Raw genomic sequence first — 14,721 nt, forward strand, 5'->3', positions numbered from 1 at the left:
TGAGATAAGGATATGATTTTTTTTTTTGCATTGCTGATTTTTTTTTTTGCATTGCTGATTTGTAGCTCTCTAGTATATTGTGTCACTTCTATATTAATTATTTGTTGCAGTATGACATCATTTGCTGATACTCTATTTACCACCTTTTCATGCCCCTAACATTCACCTCTCTCAATGTCAAGGGTCTTAATAACTGTGTCAAAAAACGCAAAATTTTATCCTATTTGCATGATGCCAATTCTGATATTATTTTCCTACAGGAAATGCATTTGTCTACCTCTGACTCCATTAAATTCACCATGAAAGGCTACTCTCCACCCCTCTACTCCCCTGCAGTTAATGGGAAAAATGGGGTCCTCATACTCATACGCCAACATCCCTCTATCTCAATTGATTCCAGCTCTCACGATATGCATGGCCGCTGGATCAGCACTCAACTCACCATCTCTCACCAACCCATTCGCATCATTAACATCTACGCTCCTAATACCAATTAACTTGATTTCTTCACTAATCTCGCCACTCATATCCTTCAAGACCCAAATGCTCCTATTATTATTGGAGGTGATTTTAATCTCATTCTAGACACTCATAGAGATAGAAAATCACATGCCCTGTACAAGAAGACCCGCTCCTGGTATACTCTTCATGATATCATTTCACAACTACATCTCATTGATCCTTGGAGATTACATCACCCAGACACCGATCAATACACATTCTTCTCTGCACCTCATACCACCTACTCTCACATTGACTATTTCCTCACTAGCTCTTCCCTTATTGATTCTTTAACCTCTACTGCCATTCATGATATCACCATGTCCGACCATGCTGCATCTCCTTGACATGCAATCAGTTTTCTTTGACATCCAGTACCAGACAATGGAGATTTAACTCGTCTCTTCTTACTGAAACTGATTTTATATCAACTGTCACAGAAGCAATTATTGAATTTTTTACCATCAATTTACCTTCACATACTAATTGGCTGAATACATGGGATGCTTTTAAAGCCTATATCCTTGGGGTAATCATCCAATTTTCTTCTCGCTTTCACTCCGAAAGAAAAAGACGCCTCCGTGACCTTGAACAACGTATACACACTCTGCGGAATCGATACATTGGGATACATTGGGAGTGTGTGGCGGTGGTTAAAGCTACAGCCTCAGCACCCTGGGGTTGTGGGTTCAAACCCACGCTGCTCCTTGTGACCCTGGGCAAGTCACTTAATCCCCCCATTACCCCAGGTACATTAGGTAGATTGTGAGCCCACCGGGACAGACAGGGAAAAATGCTTGAGTACCTGAATAAATTAATGTAAACCGTTCTGAGCTCCCCTGGGAGAATGGTATAGAAAATTGAATTTAAAAAAAATACATACATCTGACTTATCCAATATTTCAGCTCTCATGGACCTTCGCAAGCTCCGCCTTGAATATAACTCTTTACTCAGCAGCTTAATCAGTTTTTGTGCAGGCATCCACTTATTATGCAGGATAAAACTTCTGTACCTTCTATAAAAGATCCATCCGGCACCCTTCTTACTGGTTCTTCTGCTGTTTCCTCCCAATTCTTATCCTTTTATCAATCACTATACTCTTCCAAATCCTCCTTCTCCTTCTCTCTAGTGGATTCTTTTCTTTCAATGCCACACCCCATGGTCTCTTCTTCTGACCTTCTTCTTCTGAACAAAGCATTTACTGCACAGGAACTATTGGATGCAACTTCTTCTTTGGCTTCTAATAAATCCCCGGGACCGGACGGATTGACCACTGAATTTTATAAAGCTTTCTTACCCACGTTGCTTTCGCATATGCTATCCTTCTTTCATTATCTTTGTTCTGAAGGCAGTGCTCATGGCTCATTCACTGAAGCCACCTTAATTGTATTCCCAAAACCTGGCAAAGACCCCCAAGAGGTGAGGAATTATTGTCCCATCTCTCTGATTAACGTAGATGCTAAAATCTTTGCTAAAATTCTTGCTACCCGATTACAATCTGTACTACCTTATCTGATAAATCCTGATCAATCCGGCTTCTTGCACAACCGATATTCTTCCAACAACACTCGCCTTTTCTCTCACATCATTCACCACACTGATTCTAATCCTGACAGATTTCTAATCATGGCTCTTGATGCCGAAAAAGCCTTTGACTGCATTGAATGGTCTTTTCTCTTTCACACACTTAAATGGTATGGCTTTTCTGAGATCTTCATACGGATGATTAGAACCCTATACTCCCATCCTCAAACCAGAATTATGATAAATGGCCACCTCACTCAATCTTTCTCTCCCTCTCGAGGCACGAGACAGGGATGCCCTCTCTCCCCTCTTCTTTTTAATCTTGTCCTGGAACCTCTTTTAACAGCTATCAGAACGGATCCCAAAATTGTGGGCTTCCATCACGATTCCTTTTCTGCCAAACTATCTGCCTATGCGGACGATGTCTTACTTTATGTCATTCCTGAATCTTTACCCTCTGTTCTCTCTTAAATTCATCTTTACTCTGTGATTTCCGACTATAAACTGAATATTTCTAAATCCGAAATCTTGCCTTTAAACTGCATCGATGTTCAATCTGATGTCACCAATCAGAGCTTCCTATGGTCTCCCCGAAAAATCAAATTTCTTGGATTATTCTTTTGGACCCTCTATTGACTCCACTGTACAACTTAATACGGACTACCTCATATCTACCATTCTCAATTGCACACGCCAATGGTCCCCTCTCAACTTATCTTGGCTAGGACGTCTCTCTACTATTCGGATGATGATTGCCCCCAAAATTAATTATGTTCTCAGCGTGCTTCCCATTCTCCTCCCTCATTCTGTATATGCTCGCATGGAGAAGCTACTTGTGAACTTCCTTTGGCATGGGAAATAACCCAGAATCACACTCAAAAAATTGAAAAGCCCCCGCATGCAGGGGGGTGTCAGTTTCCCCTGTTTTAGAAGCTATCACATGGCTTTCCTGATGACGCAGGGATCTCTTTGGACGGACCTTGCACCTCTCTCTATTTATCTCAATTGGTTCCATCTTGAACATACTTTGACCGATCCGTTCCACCTCAAGTTCGCTCCTTGTCTGACCATCCCGGCACCTGTGAAGGAGAATCCCATTCTCATGAGTACTTGGACCGCGATCTGTTATATGGACTCTATTTTTCCTAATAAATGGGCTAATTCCTCTGCAGCCCCCATATGGAACAATCTGCATATCAAAATAAACAAGGAGGTGGTAGCATGGAAAAAATGGCAACAATGTGGAGTATGATTTCTTCACCATCTCATCATTAATGATCTCTTGATTTCCTTTTCCGACCTTATAGCCAAATTCCAAATCCCTCAATCACAATACTTCCTCTGGATTCAACTTCATCACTGTCTTAAATTTGCCTTTCCTTCTCCTTCCTCTCTTCATGACCCTCCAGATTTACCTGATTTGATTATCTCCTACTCTGCCACTAAAGTACAGACATCCAAATGGTATAAATACATCCAATCTCACACCACAACTCCTCCTTTAGACACTATAGCTACATGGGACTCATCGCTACATTCTTCATTCACTGAACAATTGTGGGTACATATGTGGCCCAAACTATTGAAATCAGTTAGATCAGCCTCACATTTACAGACTGCCTTTTTCCTGTATCACAGTGCTTTTTGGACCCCAGCTAAATCGGCTAAATTTAATAAATCTTATGATGGATGCTGTTGGACTTGTAAATCCCCTGATGGCTCTCTATACCATATGCTTTATAATTGTTCTCATGTCTCCTCTTTCTGGAAGAGTATATGGTCTACCATTACCTGCATTTTCCGTATTGTTGACCCTTTCTCATTAGATTTATTATTCACAGGTACATTAACACTCACCTCTCCATTACCCATCCATCATGAACGTCTATTACTTATACTACTATTTACCGCTCTTTCCCTTATCCTTCAACATTGGAAGGATACTTCCTAAATTACATGCTAATCAATGGTGGAATTCAATTTGTTTACTTATAAAATTTGAACGTAGTATTGCTGAACAACACAATTCACTGGCCTCATATACTAAAACTTGGTCTCTTCTACTCGATTATTGTAAGTCAGATCTTTGACATATCCCTTTATTATTATTGTTATCTTCTTCTCTCCTTTATCACATGCTTGGAGATATTAATCACTATATTACTGGTAATGTAACATATCTTATATCCCCTTTCATTTCCCTGTGGTCGATTACTTTCTACTGCTAATCCTGATATGTATGTATAACAATTCTCATGCTTTTAGCCCCTTTTCTTTTGGTATTACCCATCTCTTTTCACGACATTTGCTGGTGCAAGACTGCTATTATTTCATTGTTGATGCACTTTACATATGTTTATGTTCATTGTTACTCTGTGTTCCCCTTTTGGGGGACACTCATATTGTTGGAATTGTCATTTTATACTTCATAAAATCAATAAAACTCTTTGAACTTTAAAAAAAAATTTTTTTTTATCAATACAAAAAATAATATACAGACCAAAAGGAACAATATATCTTGACAAGAATCCAAAAGAGAAATATCCATATTACATATTATGAACAAACAGAAAGACAGTCAAAAGTTTCTCTTAGAGATCTTTACATCCAATAAAAGCAAATGCTCCCTAGTCCTAGTATTTTTGGACAGAGTAATTTGATCAGTGCTGCTTATGTGTAGTAGAGGTGTAGAAATGAAATGTAGTAGTCATAGTAGTACTGCGGCTTTGGGGAGTCCTGCCTGCTCAGTTGATTGGGGATTTCCCTGCTGTGATCAGCTGAACCGGCAGGTAGAGCATCGATCTTTCCCTCCCTCCCACCCACTGATCCCCTCAACCCCCCTTCCACTGAGCCTGACACCCTCCCACACACAAACCCTGTATCTTTGAATGAAAAATCGGCAGGCCCTTTCTCCTTCTAAATGCACTGGGAGGGGGAATATGTCTGCCATGTTGAAGAACAGCCCTATTAACAGGAGGGAGTGGGCATCCCTCCTGTTGATTTTTCATTCAAGGTATGGGGATGCGGGAGCATGTCCTTGGAGGGGGCTGTGGGGATCAGTGGGTAGAAGGGAGGGAGAAAGAGGAATTGGGGCTCTCCCTGCTGGTTCAACTGATCATTTAAGAAAGGTTTGGACAAGTTACTGGAGGAAAAGTTCATAGACTATTATTGAGAAAGACATGGAGGAAGTGGCTGGATCGGTAGCATGGAATATTGCTACTCCTTTGGTTTTGGCCAGGTACTAGTGACCTGGATTGGCCACCGTGAGAACGGGCCACTGGGCTTGATAGACCATTAGTCTGACCCAGTAAGGCTATTCTTATGTTCTTATCATGGCAGGGGAAGCCCTGATCAGTGAGCCAGTAGGACTCCCTGAAGCAGCGGTTTTGGGGAGTCCTGCTGACTCAGCTGATCGGGGATTTCCCTGCCGCAATCAGCTGATGGCAAGCTGTGGACTTCTAAAATTTTGAAAGGAGGAATTGGGGGAGGAGTTGTGTTTAGCAATTGCTCTTCTGAGCATGTACCAGGCACAGTTCCTCCCCCTTTTACCCAGGCATCTCTGCAAAAATAGCATGCATCACCCTGTAAAAGAAAATTGCATATGCCATGGTATTTTTTACCGAAGTGTTGTGCATCAGGACCTCAGCCAGGCATAGTGGCCCTGGCTGGTTTCAGTCGAGCTTATCACCTTGAATTCTGCAACTTTAGCCTCACATGCTAGGTCCACCTTATTGGCATATAGTGAGCAGGGTTTCTGCTGTGGACTGTGTGGAACTCAACCTCACAGTTTCAGTGGAGCCTAGTCTCTATGTTTCTCTGTATAATGCAGCTGGTGGAGTGTTAGCATTGTATATTGCCTTAAGTCTGTTCTTCAGCAGACAGAATGACTGGATGCACATGTTCTGACTTGGCCTTTGCAGGAGCTCCTGTGTGTTTCCTCCATGGCCTCTATTGGGCAGAGCCATCCAGCGGATCAAGCAGCACACTGGTCTTGTGGTATTGATGGCTTCAGATTAGCCACACAGAACGTGATACAGAGACCTTATGTGATTACTGGTGGAGATCCCCTGCAACTGCCTATTTGTGGGGATCTGTTAACTCAGGATCCAGTGCGAATGGAGGATCTGGCATGATTCTCGCTTATAGCTTGGCTCTTGAATGTCACAACTGCCTTAAAAGGGTTAATACTAATCTTTTGCATTCTAAGAGGTCAACTTCGCTCGCTTCTGTGCGAGTTTGGCACAGTTTTGAGAGCTAGGGTGCTATCGCCTTGCTCCCCTAACATTCTGGATTTTTTGACATAGTGGTTTGGACAAGGGCTTGTCCCTATCTTTTCTGAAGGTCCAGCTAGCGACCTAGTCCTGCTTTTGGGAGTTTCTCTGTGGTCAAGCTCTAGTTTCCCTTCCGGATGCTGTCTTTTCTCTTGGGGGGGGGGGCTCCATTCTGCCTTAGAACCTCAATGTTATCTTATCAGGATTGGTAGCAGCCCCTTTCGAGCCCTTATCTGGTTGTTCATTGAAGGATCTCATCTTGCATTCTCTCTCTTGGCTTTATCTTCGGCTCATTGCATCTCAGAATTGCAGGCACTTTCGTGTTGAGAACCTTTCTTGATGTTCTTTAAGGAAAAGGTAATACTTCAGATGGTTCCTTCCTTTCTTCCCAAGGTGGTGTCAGTTTTCCATGTGAATCAGGCCATTTCCTTTCTGGTTTTCAACGATCAGTCTGGGTCAGAGGAACAGAAGCGTTTACATTGCTTGGATTTCTAGAGAATCTTCTGCCATTACTTGGCCGAGAACCAGGAGTTCTGACGAACCACCTGTTTATTTTAATAGGGGGTCTTCATAAGGACAAGGGCGGCATCCAGGGTTACTATTGCTTGATGGATTAAGGCGACGGTGTCAGCTTGTTTGATACAGGGCAAGGCGGATCCTTTGTTTTTAGCAGCGCATTCTACAAGCACTCAAGCAGGTACTTGGGCTAAGCACTCCTTGGTTTTGCATCAGGACATCTGTAAGGCGACAGTTTGGTTTTTGCTTCATTCCCCTGTCTTTACAGGCTGGATGTTTATGTTTGAAGAATTCTATGCGGCTTCTTCTTATCTTAGTTTTTGTTAACTCTTAAAAACTTGGTTATTCCAACAATGTTCTAATTAATATGTTTTTGAAATTTTTATTGTAATGGAATTGAACATTTAATAAATTTTGTATATATTTATTTATTTGGTTAGTTTTATATCCCATCCTCCCCTATGAGCTCAGAACGGGTAACAAGGTTGGCATACATAAAGCATGTTAGATATACAGAGTCATGTTTAGCATAGAAATTGATCTTTAAGTTAACATGCGGTTATTTCCATCTTCAGTTAACAATATAGATCCACTCTGGTTAAGTGTAAACTGCTTTGATACTAAGGTATAAATGTGGTATATAAAATCAATAAATCCAATTAAGTCTTTCACTAACTCTATCCTTAACCCCTTTCATCCAGCACTTCCCCCTCTTTTTCTATCCTCAACTTCCATTAAACATTTCCCCTTGCCTAATCTCCATTTAGAATCTCCCTACTCTTTCTCTGCCCTTCCATATGGTATTCTTTCTCCCCTTCCATGTCCACCCTTATCTTCTGCTCTCCTGACCTCTGACATGGCAGCCACTTCTGCTTCCTAGAACCAGCAGCAAAACAACATAAATTTAGTTATGGGACAGCAACCTCTATATGCACAGCTGCTGACTGCACTAAAACAGGGAGGCGACATCAGAAAGGATGGGGCTAGTAGCCCTTTGACTGCTTTATGTTGTTTTGCTGCCGCTGAGCAGGGAAAACAGCAGTGGCAGCAGGAAGGAGGTAGAGGCAATCATGGTTGGTCTAGAAGAAGCTTATACCCCCCAAACATCTTATACTGGGCATTGGGGTTGATCTGAATCCAAAGTAGGCAAACCTCTGTTCAATCAGGCCCACTCGTGCCTACACTGCTGGATCTCCACAGTAAAACAATTTAAAGAAAGCAATGCCAGAAGTGTGACACAGTATCTTATGTAACATATAAAAGCACTGTACCAAGACAACAAATTAAGCAACTGTTTAAAAGTCCACATTTTCAAAACAGGGCCCGATTCTGGAAATGGCACCTACTGCATGTCAATCACTGGTAGGCGCCACATCCATAATCGCGACTAGTTTTTTTTGTACAGACACCTTTAAATATAGTCGACAAAAACAAAAACAGGAACACTGTAATCATAGAAACACTTTATAAGTTTACTAGAGGAGCTCAGAACCGTGAGTTGTGAGGTCGGCCAGCTGTCCAGGCCTACCCCGAGATAGAGACCTCACACTCTATATACTGGTATCAATCAATAAATATATTTATTAACAAATCAGTAACAGCTTACAAGAATAAATCATTCAGCATATAGAGTAACAGAATGTAATCTTCAGGCCTGAGGATCCTCTGATGTCTGTTCTACCTACTTCCTCTTACATGCCTGTTTTTATACATTTCTTGGTGGCCAGCATCACGTTGGTCTAAATCACATGATAAATCTTTATTGGTTATTACTTACACGTCATTACATTTGTTAATTGGTTCATAATATCTGTGTCATACCATATGCATGTCCTGTTTACCAGAAAACCTATCCTTTTCCCACATATGTCCTTTTAATCCTACCACGTCAGCAATTCCAAGCCCTGCCTTTATCACAAGATACTCTTGCTAAATAATTTTCTTTAGAATTCCATTCTTGACCAAGATGTGGTCATCCTTTCATAATATCCTGGCAGATGTGAGGCCCTATTGCCATGCAACTGAGTTACGTCTTACTTGCTTGTTTGTTCCTTCTCATAAGTTTCGCTTAGCCCAGCAGTTAGCTAAGTAGGGTATTTCCCAATCAGTATATGCTAGCTGGCAAATGTAGTAAGAAATGTCTTTTAAATTGTTAATATACTGATTTATTAGTGCAGGAGGGAGAAAAAGGGGATTTTCCTTCTTTGAGGTCTGGTTTCTTCACCTTTAGAGTATCCAAAGGATTTAATGTGCTTCACCTGTATCATACAAGGACTTTTATAAGTGTATTTTCCTTTATGCCAGAGTTTTCCATGATTTTCTCCTTCCTCTCAGTTGGTATGGAAATCACAAACAGGGATAAACCCTAAAATGTGTTTCAGTGTGTCTATCATTGCTCCATCTTGAATTTGTATAAAGTTTCATATGATATGAAACTAAATCAATAGAAGTATTTATAAATGAATTGCAAATGTTCATAGACAAACTTTTTTTGGTGAATTTTCAGAAGATTTATAATATGTAAACTTCAACTTAGCTTGCTTATAAATCAAAGCGAGATAGAATTTGTCTTGCTAGACAAATTCTTGCTAGACAAATTCTATCTCGCTTTGATTTATAAGCAAGCTAAGTTGAAGTTTACATATTATAAATCTTCTGAAAATTCACCAAAAAAAGTTTGTCTATGAACATTTACAATTCATTTATAAATACTTCTATTGATTTAGTTTCATATCATATGAAACTTTATACAAATTCAAGATGGAGCAATGATAGACACGCTGAAACATATTCTAGGGATTATCCCTGTTTGTGATTTCCATACCAACTCACGGTTCTGAGCTCCTCTAGTAAACTTATAAAGTGTTTCTATGATTACAGCGTTCCTGTTTTTGTCGAGTGATTCACCATTTTGGGACACTAGTTCTTGAATTTATTATTACCCAGCAGCGATTTAAGGGGACCTTTAAATATAGGCCAGCATTTTACAGGCCTACATTTAAGGCATCTGACTCGCGTCTACAGAAGCACCTAGGCATGCCTATGGATGCCTAAAGCCACTTCCAGCTTAAGCCACGCCTATGCCAGCCTTAGGGATCCATAGGCCTTCCTAAGAACATAAGAATTACCGCTGCTGGGTCAGACCAGTGGTCCATCTTGCCCAGCAGTCTGCTCACGCTGCAGCCCCCAGGTCAAAGACCAGTCCTCTAAATGAGTCCAGCCTCTCCTGCGTACGTCTCGGTTTAGCAGGAACTTGTCCAGCTTAGTCTTGAAACCCTGGAGAGTGTTTTCCCCTACAACAGACTCCGGAAGAGCATTCCAGCTCTCCACCACTCTCTGAGTGAAGAAGAACTTCCTTACGTTTGTACGGAATCGATCCCCTTTCAACTTTAGAGAGTGCCCTCTCGTTCTCCCTACCTTGGAGAGTGTGAACAGTCTGTCTTTATCTACTCCTAGATGCCTCCGTATGCACATTAACACCTATATTGTAGGTGTTGTTTGCCGCATCAATTGGTCCTTTAGATGGTGGTAGGACGCCTACTGCTGCCTACAATTGGGACGCCGTTTTGAGAATCAGGACCATAATGTTTAATGCATTTTTTATACAAGTTACCATCATACCTCACTCTCTCCTTGGAGTCTCCAAAGGTTTCTTTAAGATTGGAGAAATCTGGGTAGTAAGCAGGAGGAGGGGAGATGACCTCAATCACTCCAGATTTGACTTCATTAGGAAAGCTGTAATTAAAACAGTAATAATTTATGTCTTGATAGAACAGAAGGAGTATCAAAAGCACTGTTCAATGTAGGCATGGAGACCCAGGGATCTCAAAGAAAAAAGTCTTAGCCGATAGTAAAACACATGTAGTGTAAATACTGCAGTTTCTTTTATGTTAATTTTTGATCTGTGTTCAACCTATGGTTAATGTAACAAAACCTTTGTTGCCATTAGGTCCAAAATAAAAGCCAAAGCAATAAAAGAAAACCCAGAAGTTATCATTACCAGTTCTTAACCTTGTACCTGAAAAAACTTGTACTGAAACTGTGGCAAATTGTAACCTGTTAACTGCATATTGTGTATTTAGACCTATAACCTGTCCTGGGCTCTTTGGGGATGACAGGATAGAAAACAAAATAATCTGTTTTACACTGGGGAATAAAAAGCAAAATAACAAAACATTGAGCTATATAGTTACAAGCTTTGATGTTTAATTGCTGCATTCATAGGCATCAGAGTGGGTCCCCCAAAATTGGCAGTCCAGCATCGTCTTCAGTTGTGGCCCAAAGGATGATTATGCTGGCAGCCAATCACATACACTGCCCTGCCGCCAGTACCATCATCTTCTCTCTACTGCGGCCCACCATCTCTGACATAACTTCCGTTTCCTCAGAGGTGCGCCTGCAGTAGAGAGGAGATGCCAGTGGCAGTGGCAGGGTAGTATATGTGATTGACTGCCACTGGTGACATCCTTTGGGCGCAAATGAAGGCAGATCATGGGATGGAGGGAGAGAAGAGTCGGGGCAGAGAGAGGATGCAAGGAGGGAGAGATGAACTGGGGGGTGCGGGAAGGAGGAAAAAATGTCACACTAATAGGAAGGGGGTGAGGGGAGAGAGAGAGAGAACACGTGCAGCAGGCAGAAAGTGTTGGATTCATGGAGAGAGAGAGAGAGAGAGGGAAAGATGTTGGGTGGGGAAGGCAGAAAAGAGGGAAGGAGAAATGTCACTTAGGGGAAGGGGGAGAGGGCAGAGTAAGAAAAGAAGCACTCATGGAGAGGGAGAGATGTTGTTTGGAGGAGGAAATGAGGACTGGAGGAGAGGAAGAATGCAGGAGGTAGAGAGAAATAAATTTTGGACTGGTGTAGAGAAAGAAGGGAGAAATGTTGGACCAGGAGGTGGGCCAGAAAGGAGGAAGGAAGGGGAGATGTTGGACTGCAAGGGGCAGAAATGAGGAAGGGAGGGAGAAATGTTACACTGGGGGGAGGAGAGATGACTCATGGAAGGGAGAGATGTTAGCTTCCAGAGAAGAGTGATGGAAGGAGGAAGAGAGATGTCAGACCACTGGAAGAGGAAGGGATCTCCAAAATGCCTCTAGATTGGTTCATCTCCTATTTTTCAGATCTGCATCGAGACCTCACACTCAATCATTTGGAGTACCTCAAGGATTTATCCTATCCCTGATTTCATTCAATCTTTTTCTTGCACCGTTATTAAGCTTGGCACAATCAATAGGCTTTACAGTCTTTGCTTATGCAGATAACATACAGTTTTTACACCCCTTAAATTCTCAAGAAATACAAGAAACTAATCAAAAACTGGAACAAATGAGTCGCTGGCTATATGAAAACAAATTTTCTTTAAATATAGAAAAACAAAAGCACTTTTGTTTCCATGCAGTGACAAAGAGGAATTAATAGTCACTATATGTATTCAATCTATTTCAATTCAAATGGCTGCTACTATTAAATTACTAGGTGTAATTTTGGACAACAAATTAACCCCACCTTTTACAAAACTGCGAAAGTGGTTTCTAGTGCAGGCCGGCATGCTGAATGCTCTGCACTGCTCCCGACGCTCATAGGAACTTATACTTGTTTTGACTTAGTAGAGAAAGAGAGATTGTTCACCCTCTCCAAGGTGAAGAGAATGAGAGGACACTCGCTAAAGTTAAAAGGGGATTAATTCCGTACAAACGTAAGGAAATTCTTCTTCACCCAGAGAATGGTAGAAATCTGGAACGCTCTTCCAGAGGCTGTTATAGGGGAAAGCACCCTTCAGGGATTCAAGAAAAGGTTAGATAGGTTCCTGCTATACTCAAATAGGGCACTGGTCTTTGAGAGCAGACTGCTGGGTATGATGGACCGCTGGTCTGACCCAGCAGCGGCAATTCTTATGTTCTTATGTTCCAGCTGTCAAACTTTTCAATTATGGCTGCTGGACAACTAAGTGTAGGTTGGCCCATATCCCGCCTTACCCACTCCTCCAAAAATGCCTCTTTGAGCTCTGGGTGCACAGAGGCCGTGAAAATCCTAAGCTAGTTTTAGATACATTTAAAAAAGCCCTGTTCAATTATTGGCACTTGGATGACCTGTCTTTTTGATTGTCCAAGTGCAGATTTAGGCGGGTTTTTAGACTTTTTTTTTTTAAATTATGTACCTCATAATATATAGTTTACTGTTACAATTTGCCATAGGTATCCTTACAGTGTAAGTTTTTCAGTACAAGTTTTATCCTAATTGACACACATAGACAGTTTATAGGTTGGATTTGCCATAGTACAGTACAGTACAAGATTTTATAATATAAATTTTCTTATGTGACACATACTGGATTCTGGTACCAATATTTGTTTCTTTGTGATTCACTGGTCAAGGGCAGGGGTTAGGTAAAGAGGTATGTTTTTATTGGTTTCCTAAAGTTGAGTAGTCCATCAAGGGGATCTGATCTGCGGGGACAGTCGATTTCAGTGGCTCAGTATGAAGTGGAAGTAGGAACGTCATTTGGCAGTTTAAAGTCAAAGGGCATGACCAGGGGGTGTTTTGAGGCGTATTTCACTCTGGGAGTGGAGGGTCCAGTTCAGCATGTATGGAGGAAGCTTAGCCATCACATAGCCTAGCACTATGTCATGCAAAGATTTGAACACTAGCATCAGGTCCTTGAAGACAGTGTTTGGCTATGGGAAGCCAATGAGCTGACGCTAGGGTCACGGGCATGGCATTTATAGAAGCCTGATTGCTGTGTTTTGAACATGCAGGAGATGTTGTATGTTCTTTGCCATGAGACCGTTGAATAGTGCATTGCAGTAATCCATGCAGGAGAGTACTAAGGATTAGAGTAGCTGGGTGAAGTCGGACTTTGAAAAGTAGTTGTTTAATTTTCAGAGTTGACATAGGTAGTAAAATGAGGAAGATACCACCTGAGAGATAAGGTTGAAAAGCGATAGGCTGCTTCAAGGAATATTCCTAGGCTGTGCGCTTGGTCTATTGCAATTATAGTAGTTGAGTTCCAGCACACTGAGAGACGGGCACGGTTACAGCGTTCTTTGCGGATCCAAAGGAGTTCCATCTTGGAGGGATTTAGATGTAATTTGTTGACAGGTATCCAGATTTTGATTTTCAAGAGGTAGCTTAGGAGTTTTGCAATCTGGGCGTCACGGGCTTCTCCTAGTGGTAGGTACAGTTGGATGTCATCCGCGAAGGAGTGAATCTGTATTTGATATTTGTGGACTATGTCTAAGACAGGTCTAACATAGAGATTGAATAATAGGGGGGATAGCAGAGCACCCTGTAAAACACCAAATTTGATCAGTTTAAGTTTTGATAGCATGTCGTTTAGCAGAACGCTTTGGGATCTGTTAGGAAAGAGGTGAACCATTTTAGTGGAATGTCTTGGATTCCAATTTCAGAAAGCCTTTCAATGAGGCAAACCTGGTCAATAGTATTGAACTCAGCGCTGAGATCCAGCAGCACCAGAAGGACATCATTACCCTTACCCATGAGTTTCCAGCAGTCAGCGACGATGTCGAGAAGGACAGTTTCAGAACTGTGGTATTTCCTGAATCCAGACTGGAAGGCAGATAGGACTCCTTGTTTGTCGATGAAAGAGTGAAATTGGTTTAAGTGTTTTTTCCCAGGATCTTAGCGATGAAGGGTAGGTTAGAGACAGGTCTAAAATTGCCAGGCATATTAGTGTCAAGTATGGGGGTTTTCAGAATCCAGTTTGTGGGCACTACGCCTATTTCAGAACATTATTTCCTTTACATGCTCCATTTAACGCTCTCCTCCCAGCTCTGCCTCTCTGTGGCTACTTACCTTTCTGGAGAATGCTGCTTGTCTGCAGAAGCACTTTTTCAGTCTCTCTCAGGCCCTTCTTCATGTGCATGTGGTACTTCCTCTGGCCAGGCCCAGAGAACA

At 41.7% G+C, this 14,721-nt stretch overlaps 1 protein-coding gene across 4 annotated transcripts in view; it reads right to left on the bottom strand.

Annotated features, from left to right (window-relative positions):
• MGAT4D (MGAT4 family member D) overlaps positions 1–14,721 on the bottom strand; it is a 263,615-nt gene that overhangs the window by 159,781 nt on the left and 89,113 nt on the right. For all 4 annotated transcript variants that reach the window (XM_033939678.1, XM_033939670.1, XM_033939662.1 and 1 more), the window contains one exon: positions 10,435–10,548. In XM_033939678.1, coding sequence (XP_033795569.1) covers positions 10,435–10,548 — 114 coding nt within the window. The remainder of the gene's footprint in view (positions 1–10,434; positions 10,549–14,721) is intronic.

The sequence above is a fragment of the Geotrypetes seraphini genome, chromosome 1 (assembly GCF_902459505.1).
Source record: "Geotrypetes seraphini chromosome 1, aGeoSer1.1, whole genome shotgun sequence".
Classification (NCBI taxonomy): domain Eukaryota; kingdom Metazoa; phylum Chordata; class Amphibia; order Gymnophiona; family Dermophiidae; genus Geotrypetes; species Geotrypetes seraphini.